Source organism: Sesamum indicum, linkage group LG11, assembly GCF_000512975.1.
Source record: "Sesamum indicum cultivar Zhongzhi No. 13 linkage group LG11, S_indicum_v1.0, whole genome shotgun sequence".
Lineage (NCBI taxonomy): Eukaryota > Viridiplantae > Streptophyta > Magnoliopsida > Lamiales > Pedaliaceae > Sesamum > Sesamum indicum.
This window is the reverse complement of record NC_026155.1, coordinates 14,078,519-14,090,151: the sequence shown is the minus strand read 5'-3', so window position 1 is coordinate 14,090,151 and position 11,633 is coordinate 14,078,519. Positions and strand designations below refer to the sequence as shown.

Sequence of the window (11,633 nt, the reverse complement as noted above, 5' to 3'; positions counted from 1 at the left end):
TGACATTCAAAGCATCCCTCCCAAATATATCTCTCTCAATCAGCACTCTTTCTGGTTTCTCCCGAGGCACATTAGTCTCCAACATATCAAATAGTGCTGAGAAGTGAAACAAAACCTCGCGGAACCGGGTAACAAAGAATGGGGCACTGTAAGCCCCATTGACTATTCCATGGATGAAAATAGCTGGATTGATTTTCCTAATAAGGTTAAGAACCATGGTTCTTGCACTATTCTCAGCCATCACCGTCTCATCAAGCAAGTTCTTAGTCCGGTACAAACAGGTGACGGCTACAAATTCGTCTTCCTCAATCTTAAGATCCTCAATTTTTATGGTCTCCCATTTTTGTGCTATAGCTTTGTACTCAAAGGGCATGTTAAACGCTTTGGCATAATGGGCCAACCTACGGCCTGTATCCTCGATTCTTTCTGCTGGTCTGAAGCCAGGTTGAGGAAAGTCTATGCCGGTGATCCTAAGCTTTGGAGGACCGCCTTCTCTTCCAGCAATACGTTGGATAAAAGTGGGCCACTGGAATCCATAATGGATACCGAAATCTATGATGTGGATTCTTGTTGCTTTTTGTGCTTTTATTATTATAGTCTTGTTTGTGGCAAAATTTGAAATCTTCCTGAATGGAGACGATGCAATGAATGTATAGTGAGCTCTCAAGTATTCTTCAGTAGTTGTCCTCTTATTGACAAGGGCTTTATGTATCTGGCTACCAGTACCAGCCAAACGTGCCTCTAGGCCATCAGCAAAGTAATGAGCCATTCTCTGATTCCCATCACCAAGAGGAGATGAATGCTGCCTGATCTGTTTGAGCAGTTCGGCAGCACTCCTTGGATCATCAGCAGCAACAGCCTGAGCACAACTAATCAAAAGGGTTCTCAGATCTATCACTTCTTTTTTCCTTGTATGCTTCTTGCCAAAACCCCTCCTCCCATTAGATCCTTTTAATAGTTCAGTCTGCTGCACGCCTTTGCTCATTGCATTCTTCAAGTCTGCCCTATACGCTGCAAATTTCTTCTCACCCTCCCCCATTGAATGAAGTAATAGCTTATCAAATTCCTCTATGGGCAAATTAGATTCTAGATATGTTGCTGATAACTTGCTACTTCTCTCATCTTCCAGATCTCTCTCCACAGCATGACCATTCTTCTTACCCCGAACTTCAGAAGGTGATCGTTCTGCCCCTCTGTCGGATGCACCTTCAGGATCATGACCTAACAATCCATTAACATCCACATTAACAGACAATTTATACTCACTAGGAAGGAACTTACTTGCTTCTTTGACCCCCTTCTTGAAATTCCATACTGATTGGCTCTCACTGTACATATCACTCATATGAAGAGGACTCACCGGAGAACCAGACAGCCCATCTATTACAAAATTTAAGCTAGTTGTGGAATTGCGGGGATTAACATAGGGGTAATAATCTGGGCTCTCTAGACATCGACTAAGACGATCTGATTCTGGCTGCGGGGAAGGTGGATACTTTTTGCCAATGACCTCATAGAAGGACTTCTCCTTTGCTTGGAGATCCAGAGATTCTTGAAGTATGTGTATCTTTTCCTCCATGTCCTCTTCCATCAGCATTTTATCTATGTATCTAAGAATCCCATCCGAAAAATCACATTCATCTTGATAATACTCCTCAATGTCCACAGAAGAGCTAGATATACTACCATTTGAGAAGGGCTGATTTGGGAGTAGATTATCATTTACCCCTCCAATATAGTGTTCTTGGAAGGAGGAAATATGATTCCTCTGTCCATTGACGAGTCCCTGATCGGGATGAGCAATCCCAGAAAAGGGTCCATAGCCTATTCTTCGATTTGGAAACTCAGCCATGGAAAATTGACTCCCCTGTTGAAGCTCAGATGAGGAATTCAAGAATCCATGAAAATGTGCATCCATTTCAATATTTTAATGTATACCTCCAACTTTACTAGTCAACTAGCTCCCAAGACCTTTTCAGTTCAAATTATCGAATTTAGTAAAGCTAAACAACAACTCCAAGAAAAAGAAGAAAAGTGAACTGAAACAACAAACAGTACACAGCCTTCAACCCTATACAACTCAGAAAATCAGCTGTAAACTCAAATGAGAGAAAAAGGGTGGATCCATTTTAAACTCTATACAGCTGCACCAGAATCCCAGAAATTGCTGGTTTATGATTACACCCAAAACCAGAGTTAACACTGAACAAACCTTAATAAGAAAATGACAATTAGCGTACCTCAGAGAAAGCAAATCCTAGTAGGGATGCAGAGGAAGAAAAAGATAAACATATAAATACGTATTTCAGGACACAAGGAGAGAGCGGAGGAAAAGGAAAGCAGCAGCAGTTGGCGTTGGGTCATACCAACATGTGTGTGTGTGTGTAAACCGAACCTCAAGAAAGTTGGGTCAAATTTCCGCAATTGAGAGAGGTGACCGGGAGCAGCCGGTCATCAATGCCGGTGGTTACCATCCATTATGAGTTGGTGCACCCTTTCTTGGTGCAACCCCAGTCATGTATTGCCATGTGGCTGCTATCTTATAGTTTTTCTAATAATTGAAGCTCCCTTGATTTTGTTGGTGCAACCCCAGTCATGTTAGTGCTTTTAAATAATTATTATGTTGAAAAGTAAAGTGATAGTATCCTAATTACTAATTCATTAGCTCACAACATGAAAGCATTTCATAATCTCCTCAATTATTGTATAGGTAAAAAAATTATGATTTAGTTACCTGAATTAATACCAATCATTCATTTATAAAATTAACTTTTTGTGCTTTATATTTTAGTCACGCGATAATACGTAATAAAAACAATTTTACATTAGTGAAATCTTGATTTTATGGTGTAGTGGTCAACATCAGTATGAAAAGACTTGTATGGTTCAAAAACTTTGTGGAAATTGTTGTTTTCTGTTTTCTTGGCGAGTTGAAAGATAGAGGAAAACGGTTTTTGTTGTTGTCGTTTTCTAGCATTGGCATAATTTGGTAGAGACAAGTTAAGATGAGGTTGTATGGAGTAGTGGGATGAAGTGGCTGTAATTGTATCATCCCTCAGTATCATAAATGGGTTGGGACTATGTATTCCTCGTAGGTTGACTTGTAATGATCTGAGGGTGGGCCTGTCTGCTGATGATAGGTAGGATGCTGGCTAATACACTACTCTTGGGGCGATTCTTTCTCTTGCTTGTTCAAAATAGGCCAAAGTGATGCGCGCCCACACACCTCGCCAACTCACACGGCATTTGAAGAATACATGTTGTTACCTTGTACACCAAAAGTCAATTCTAAGAACCCTAAACCGGCGCATTCAAACGCTTTTATCGAGACCTACGTGAATTTGTATGTATGTAGATTGTAAAGGGTTGGATCAATAAATAGTGATACCATCATGCCATTCATCATGCTTTTGTGTTTATCTACAACAATGGCATCCTCAACTTAGTAATTGGACAGTAAATACGTTGTCAATAAGACTGTTTGTATTCATATTATAGCATGCTGTTTTAGTAACAATTGCTTTTAAAAAAAGAAAAATAATAAAAATTACAATTATACTCTCTAACCTATGATTTATTTATAAAAATCAACTATGCCTTTAGAAAAATTATAATTGTACCAATCAAAACCATGAATATAATTTATACAAATCAATCATGCTTTTTAAAAAGTTGCACATACATTCTCTCAAAACGTCAATATAAATTACACAAACTATCCCTATTTATTTATTTTGCTATTTTGGAGTGATTTTTATAATTACACAAAAGATAAAGATGATTTATGTAAATAGACGATAGATTAGGGGTTGTAAATATAATTATCTAAAAATAAGAAAAAAAAACAATACATAAAAAGTAAGCAAATAATTAGATATAAGTACAAACACAAATCCAAACTGCATAATTATTGAAATTTGAAATCCCAATCTCAGTATTTGGACAATAATTGTTGGAGACTTGAAGTAGGGAATAGGCCCACATCACTAAATAGGTGCAATAACAACTCTCTGCATTGATCCATAAACTTAAGATTCTCATTCATGTTAGCCCAATTCGCAACTCCGGGTATCAAAAACATACTTCCACATCTCAATAATATGATAATGATATTGGTGAGCTAGTAAACTACTTCCACCAGGTGACGTAATTCTAATTATTTGAAATAGTGAGTTGTAAGAAAAGGTCAAGATTACAGACAACTACTCCCATTAGAACAAGTAGATAAAACAAAATGCAGAAATCAGGGGAGGGGTGGGGACACCCGCCATGCACAAATCTGCATCATCCCATCCCAAATTCCAATTATTTGCCCCACCCATAATTAACAACACACATTTTCTCCCTTCTTTCTTTGACCCTTATTTCACTTTTAAAATGAGTTTTGTTTTTACTTTTTTTCCTTAAAAAATATTATATTTTGAAGATTTTGTCGACGTGGACAATGATCAAAAGGAAAGGAGGAATATTGGTCTTGAATTGTTTTTGGGCTTAGCTGGAAAAAGGAAGAGAGAGTAGAAAGGAAAGAAGAAAGGTCCAAGTAAAGAAAGAAGCGTTGGCGTGAGCATTAGGCGTCGGCAGACCAAAAGTGTATTGTGAATGAATAAGAATAATACCATTTCTCTCTTCTTTCCCTTGCTTTCACACAGCCGTTGAGACCGTTGACCTAACCCTCCGCCCTCCCCCGCCGTCCACCCACCCTCGCTTCTATATTCCGCCAACCCTCTTTCAACTTCCCAACCAACTCGGAACCACCAAAAAAGCTCTTTCCTTTTTCTCATCCTGCTATATCTCTTCCCATGGCCACCGTACCCGATACCTTACCAATTCGAGTCCACTCACGCCGGGGCGGCAACATGATCCATCCCGTCTCGCTGGAATCTCCGCCCTCTGCCGCTTCCGCTGCTGCCGAGAGTCCCAACTCCGTTGTTTACAGGGAAGTCAAGCATTTCAAGAAATGGTTTCCCTGGTTGATACCTCTCTTTGTAGTAGCTAACACCGTAATGTTTATCATTACTATGTCTGTGAATAATTGTCCCAAGAATTCTACTTCCTGTGTTGCTCGATTCTTGGGAAGGCTTTCCTTCCAGCCTTTTAAGGAAAATCCTCTTCTCGGGCCTTCTTCTTCTGCGTAAGATCTTTTTCTCTCCCAATTATTTTGCACTTGTGTTTGGTTTTATCTATTTCTGAGGTTGCTACCTTTGGATTATTCTCTTTTGTCGTGAGAATGTCTGATGGATTTTAATAAATTTAAATGACAAGAGTTGTCTAAATAGTGGAATTGTTGGACAGGGAATTAGGTTAGGTGTTGAAAGATTAGTCTTGGAGTTTATTGTAGTTTGCTGCGATGATTTGATGAAATTAATGTATTGAAAAATTTCCTCGGTTTTCAACTCAAACATAGTAACAAGAGAATTCAATATATGGAATTATTGGAGGCATATGCCTTTTACCTGCTCGTATTTTGATCATCTACAGAATCTACCGCTGGAAAGCATGGTCTTTCTGAAAGCTCCAAGTATGTGATCACTCAAATTAGATATTTATGTACATAAATTGACTTACTTGGACATGGAAATAGGAGGTAACCTAAGAGGGTTGCTTCTTTTTCTAAAATTTTCCATGACAATGATCATTTACTGTATGTACCGATGACTAATGTAAATTCACTTTCGTAAAACCTTTCCTCTCCATCTTTAAGAAAGATACTTCCTTGAATTCCCGATGCATGTGAATACATAGTTCTATCTGTTTTATATGTCAGTTGTATGGTATGCTTCTATCTGTGATTGCATGGTTGCATTAATATTACTGCTACGGTATGAAGTACGAAGTTATAATATGACTTCTCATCTAATTTTTTTCGACCACCTGGGTGGTAATCATATATGCATAAAACAGATACGTTCTGGCAATGACACTTAAAACACCATTCCTCCTTTCTTTAGGTTAGAGAAGATGGGTGCTTTAGATGTGGGCAAAGTCGTCCACCAACATGAGGGATGGCGTCTTATCACTTGCATGTGGTTACATGGTGGAGTTTTCCATTTGCTTGCCAACATGTTGAGTCTATTAGTAATCGGCATCCGGCTTGAGCAAGAATTTGGATTTGGTACGTGTAATACTGCCTTGTTTATGCCTTTTGAATATGTCATCCATGTTGTTCTAGATTGGGTTGTTGAAGTCACATCTGGATTGTACTTTAGATGGCAAAATTCTTATTTGTATGTATTGGTGTATATGATGATCGTACTGAGAACAACTAGTTCACTATGCATGATGATATAGAGGACGACAACTGTTATAATCCTTTTACTTGCCGCATTAAGCTAACTTTCCATGACGTAGCCTATAAGTATTTGGAATAACATTTTTAGAAGCTCAAAACCACATTAACTGCTGAGGCAATCCTGATAGATTATGGGGACCTAAACTCTGGCAACTTTGGTAAACTAATCTAGTTTCTATACCTAGGGTATATATCTAAATCCTCACAGGGTTTTACCTGAATATACAGCACTCATACTAAGTCCAACTTTTAAGGTGGGGCTGATAAATTTCCTTTTTACAATATCTTTTCGTTCTTGTGATCTTGAGAATTAGAACCATGAGTTTATTTATTTTTATTTATTAATACCCTGTATGATGCTTTACAGTGCGCATCGGTTTGCTCTATCTCATTTCCGGACTTGGTGGAAGTGTGTTATCTGCTCTTTTCATCCAGTCAAATATATCAGTCGGTGCTTCTGGTGCACTTTTTGGATTATTGGGAGGAATGCTGTCAGAGCTTATAACTAACTGGACAATATATGCTAACAAGGTATCTACCTAGCTGATGTTAATTAAGACCACCTTGAAATAATGAAGTTTGCCGTGGCCTGCATTTTCAGAGTTTGACACGAAATGAATAAATCCTCTTTTTCAGGTAGCAGCATTATTGACCCTTGTGGTAATTATTGCTATCAACCTAGCCGTGGGAATCCTCCCACACGTGGACAACTTTGCTCATATTGGAGGATTTTTGTCAGGGTTTCTTCTGGGTTTTGTGTTTTTGATCCGCCCACAGTTTGGATGGGTTAACCAGAGATATGCTCCAGCTGGATATTCATCAGCATCATCTACCCCTAAATTTAAGGCTTATCAATGCGTACTTTGGGTGCTTTCACTAATCCTTCTCATTGTTGGGTAGGTACATGACAATTACCAGTTTTGTCTTTATTTCATTCTTTCTTTTTAACATTCTAATATTGTTAGTTTATGACCTCCCAAGTTTTTTCCATCAACGGGACAGATTGAAAGTGCAAGCTTAAATAGCCTGCAATACCATTGTGGTCATCATTCCAGAGTTTTACTATGTGAAAAAGATGAGCTTCATTCCAGTTTGGGCTGGGGTCTTTAAATTATGCCATAATGGTCTTGCTGCCACAATTAAACGACACCTAAGCATAGTGACTCCACATTACAAGGCTGATTCATATTCTGTCATCTACCTAGCAATCTCTCTACCTGAACTTTTGTTCAGATTGTTTCTGATAGTCTTTGATTATCATATACCTGTTATCTTTTCTTTGAGTTTGTTGACGGGGAATCTGTGCCACACAGGTTCACCGTTGGATTGGTTTTGCTACTTCGTGGAGAGGATTTAAATGATCACTGCTCGTGGTGCCATTATCTCAGTTGTGTTCCTACTTCAAGGTGGAGCTGCAACACACAACCTATCTCGTGCCAGGTGAAGATAGAATCCTTAAACTACCTTCCTCATTTTGTGCTGTGCTCATATCTCGATTCCAGTGTATCTTTGAAATGTCAATTCTGAGCTTGAATTAGAAGCATGTTAATATACATTTTTGCATGAGGAAATCCAAGTGGAACTTAGTCAAAGATGCTCTTAATAAGATTTTGAATTCAAGTGCTTTATGTCCTATAATAGTAATACTGATACGTGGGTTGTGAATCTCATTAACTTGTATGTCAAACACTTGCAGGCTGAGCAATTAGGGAGCCAATATACTTTAACCTGCTCAAACAGCAGCAAGAGCAAGACATATTCACTACTTAATCCAACTGCAACGCAGATTCAGGGATTATGCGCACAGCTCTGTCGATGAACTCCACCCCACCGTCGTGGTTGAATATAGAAAATATCCAGTTTGTTTTATTCATTACATAGATTGCAATTCTTTGTAAAATATGGCAGTCGCATGAAGTGTAGCTCCCTGATTTCTTTGAACCCACCTCGGGTCATATATATGAGGAATTATTTTTATTATTATTGTTAAATATTATTACGTTGTTTGATGATCTTCAATTGCCTTTTTAAATTTTTTGCTTTCATAATCGAAATAGGAACTTTACAATAATAATTGTCCAGCAGATCTATTGGGCCCTAAATGGGCCTAGTCTTTTTAGTATATAATAGGACCAATAAATACTCAGGTAGCCCAATTCCATATATTGGAGAGTAAATGGGCCAATAGATAAAGCTATTGATGGGCTTAGCCCAATATTAAAGTTCTGGGCCGATTACTGAAAGTCGCCGAAAAGAGGAAAGATAGATAGAACTCAAATATCAACAGACAAACAGGCGTATATCTCTTGCCAGCAGCTCTATCCGATTCCGGGGGACTGACCATTCTAAATTTCTTCCGACTCTTCAGTCCATGAATTTTTCATATTTCTAGGGCTAGAAGTATGGCGGTTCGCGTTGTGAACGGCACCGGAATCTTCCGCTGCTGCGGGGTGTCGCCGCCAGTTACCGCCCTTAGATGCTGCGTACACCAGCACAAGTCTGTTCAATTCCACTCGTCTACTCGCTATTCAATGGCCCGGCGTATTCACTGTCAGCTCGTATCTTTTCGCCATGGAGTCGTCGGAATACGGAGGTACTCAACGCAGAGTCTAGTGGAGGTTTTCGTGGAGGAGCTCGAGTCACTGCGAAAGCGTGGTAGAGTTCGCGCCTCAAACAAGTATGAAATTGTTCATATGCGTATATATGCATTTCCTCTTTCGGCCTTATCTTAATTGCTTCAGTGATGTATCGATTACATTGGCATGATGCCTGGTGCCAACAGATTGAAGCGTTAGAATTGGGATTACGTGGTAAAATTGTTGGAAATAAATGCTGAATAATTATTTGGAATTGTTCACGAAATGATTTATTGGAAGTTAGTTTGAATGGCATAAAATTTGGAACTACTGCAAAACGTGGTGACAGAATGTATAAAAAGCTCTTTTGAATTTTTGTGGCTTTGTGATGGGATTACAGAAACCCCTTCGTATTGCTGAGCTGTATTGTTGTTTCAATCAGGGATTTTGATGCACAAAAGAAATCAGAAGTGAATTGTCTGTTTGGATTGTGAAGTTTTTGTTGTTCTGTATGGTTCTGACGGAATTGGTTAACAAAACCAAGTAGAGACTCGGGCAGTTTTGAGAACCCAATTAGTGAAAATTAAAAATTAATGTCAAAAAGTCTGTGGGGAGTCATCTCCATCAGAACTCAAACAAGCATCCTGCAAGTACTTGAACATTATGGTTTGGACAATCAGAAAGTTTGATGCAGATTCAACGAATAATCTGTCCTAAATGCATTCGTAAACAAATTATAAATTTGTAATTAAAAGAAGTGTCAGTATTACGACCAAGCACCAGTGTAGTAGTATCTTGAAGTTACGTTTGAGGTTTGAGCGTGTATCACATTTGATCTTCTAAAATGGGACTTTTTGCAATAAACTTATGTAGGAAAGCTCACCCATAAGGTTGATGCTATATATGAAAACTTGCTAGAATTCAGATAAAGGTGCCTGAAGGATGTTTTGTAAAGTGGCAGTTATAGGTTATAATGTCAAAGCAATATATATACCATGGTTACATATGAGAATTTTTGCAGATTAGAATTGAAAAGCAGTGAAGAGCTTCTTGAGAATAAGTTGGGAAAGCAGGTATTGGAGAAAGGATTGCTGCTGGAATTCAGGAAAGACCCAGAGAGGGTATTACTAGCAGTTGCACAAAAACCAGATGGGAAGAAGAATTGGATGGTTGCTGATCAGGTTTTAGTAGAAATAATTAATACCGCGTGCGGTATATATGTTGCTAGGTTCTTGCATTTGTCTTTTTTACTTCTAATCCCTCTACGATTCTGGTAAATTGGATCTTCCTATTTGGTTTTGTGTTTATGCAGAATGGTGTGATGACATCTATTAAGCCACAACAAATTACTTTCATTGTTCCTGGTATCAAGAGCTTTGACCACACGGAGATATCAAACTTTGTTCAGAAAGCTCAAGATAATTTGGTCCGTTTTTCTTGCAGTTCTTAGTTGAATGTAGGTTCACTTGAAATCTATGTCATTTTTTAGAAAAGCCTGCATTTTGCTTTCAGGATCCTGCACTGCTTGAGTTTGCATGGATTGAGCTTCTCGAAAAGAATAAGTCAGTAACAGTGGAGGAGCTCGCCGAGGTATTCCTTTTGCACAATATGTTTTACGTATCGTGTTCCTCTGATGACACAAGTTCATTCTAACAGATGATTTTTGGTAGTGCGGAACCTCTTGAGAGCTATTCTGCCCATCTGTTGCTTTCAAAGGATGATATATACTTTACACCTGTGGTCACTAAAGGTTCATATTCTGTTTATGGCCCCAGACCTGCGGTTCAGGTGTGTCACAGCTTTGTCTATGGATGGTTACTAATAAATTGTTCTTTTGGTTCCACTATGTTTATTTCATGCTTCTCTTAATTGGATCTTTTGGGTATTATCATAATTTGTATTTGCTCCATTAACTTTGTTAAAAATCTGACATATAATAAACCGGATTTTCAAGGTTGAAGAACTTACACGAAGGAAGGGTGCCAAAGAGGCTGCAGAGAAGGAACTTGAAGAGTTTGTTAATTTATTGAAATCTGCAAAGAATATGCCTCTGCATGCCAAACCCCCAAAATCTACATGGAGAGCTGTAGAGAAAAATCAGAAGAAAATTGAGTCTCTTCAAGCATATGCAATTGATGATTGTAAAAATGAAGATGAAAAGAAAACAGCTGGGATGGTAACTTGTTTGACATTATCCTTCAGCATATAGTGACATTTACTTGAACATGTGGCTTGAGTTTGAAATAAAAGCAAATGAACTTTTTCGCAGGGGGAGATTTTGTATTATCTCTTATACAAGTTCAATAGCAGTTCAAATGGAAAAACATATATTTTCCAGATAAATGCCATGCTAAAACACCAGTTCTGTTCATTTTTAAATATAAACGGATGTTAGAAGCACGAACCATGAACACCTGCATTACTTCTGGCAGATTCTGAAGGCCATGGGACTTGCTAAAACAGCAGCAGCAGCTGTGAATCTCCTTATCGATATTGGGTATTTCCCTGTGCATGTGAATCTAGATTTATTGAAGTTAAACATTCGTACGGATTATCCGGAAGAGATTCTTGCAGCTGCTGAAAGTCTTTTGTCTGAGTCACCTGATCTGGATGAGGTATGCCTGTTTTATAATCTTAAGCACCAGAAACAGAATGCTCCTTGGACATAATATTTGGAAATGTGAGGTAGTTAATTGAAGTTGATGCCATTCCAGAATCCCACCACAGGCTGGCATTCCCTCTGACTGCCAGTGCGAGCTGCACCAAGA

General features: G+C 38.5%; 3 protein-coding genes across 5 annotated transcripts in view; 2 read left to right on the top strand and 1 right to left on the bottom strand.

Annotated features, from left to right (window-relative positions):
• The window catches only part of LOC105174457 (scarecrow-like protein 9), a 3,078-nt gene extending 701 nt beyond the window's left edge, over nucleotides 1-2,377 (bottom strand). Inside the window, exons 1-2 of one of the 3 annotated variants that reach the window (XM_020697919.1) lie at nucleotides 2,241-2,377; nucleotides 1-1,971 (exon numbers count right to left, since the gene is read on the bottom strand). The exon at nucleotides 1-1,971 is cut by the window's left edge and continues 298 nt beyond it. In XM_020697919.1, the coding sequence (XP_020553578.1) occupies nucleotides 1-1,918 (1,918 nt within the window). In that variant the 5' untranslated portion in view covers nucleotides 1,919-1,971; nucleotides 2,241-2,377. The other 2 variants (XM_020697921.1, XM_020697920.1) reach the window with 2 other exon arrangements.
• LOC105174454 (RHOMBOID-like protein 1) lies at nucleotides 4,503-8,303 on the top strand. The gene is made up of 6 exons (XM_011096566.2): nucleotides 4,503-5,131; nucleotides 5,949-6,112; nucleotides 6,657-6,820; nucleotides 6,926-7,185; nucleotides 7,603-7,729; nucleotides 7,986-8,303. Exons 1-6 carry the CDS (start codon nucleotides 4,800-4,802, stop codon nucleotides 8,106-8,108), a joined length of 1,170 nt encoding a protein of 389 aa, XP_011094868.1. The 5' UTR covers nucleotides 4,503-4,799; the 3' UTR covers nucleotides 8,109-8,303.
• The window catches only part of LOC105174453 (ribonuclease II, chloroplastic/mitochondrial), a 7,820-nt gene continuing 4,756 nt past the window's right edge, over nucleotides 8,570-11,633 (top strand). Inside the window, exons 1-7 of the mRNA XM_011096565.2 lie at nucleotides 8,570-8,966; nucleotides 9,887-10,046; nucleotides 10,178-10,291; nucleotides 10,378-10,455; nucleotides 10,522-10,653; nucleotides 10,820-11,041; nucleotides 11,298-11,480. Of these exons, the coding sequence (XP_011094867.1) occupies nucleotides 8,692-8,966; nucleotides 9,887-10,046; nucleotides 10,178-10,291; nucleotides 10,378-10,455; nucleotides 10,522-10,653; nucleotides 10,820-11,041; nucleotides 11,298-11,480 (1,164 nt within the window). The 5' untranslated portion in view covers nucleotides 8,570-8,691. The remainder of the gene's footprint in view (nucleotides 8,967-9,886; nucleotides 10,047-10,177; nucleotides 10,292-10,377; nucleotides 10,456-10,521; nucleotides 10,654-10,819; nucleotides 11,042-11,297; nucleotides 11,481-11,633) is intronic.

Coding starts and splice junctions, on each gene's coding strand:
- LOC105174454 (XM_011096566.2), top strand. CDS start 4,800: ATGGCCACCGTACCCGATACCTTACCAATTCGAGTCCACTCACGCCGG. Junction 5,132..5,948: donor CTCGGGCCTTCTTCTTCTGC/GTAAGATCTTTT, acceptor TCCTTTCTTTAG/GTTAGAGAAGATGGGTGCTT. Junction 6,821..6,925: donor GGACAATATATGCTAACAAG/GTATCTACCTAG, acceptor CCTCTTTTTCAG/GTAGCAGCATTATTGACCCT.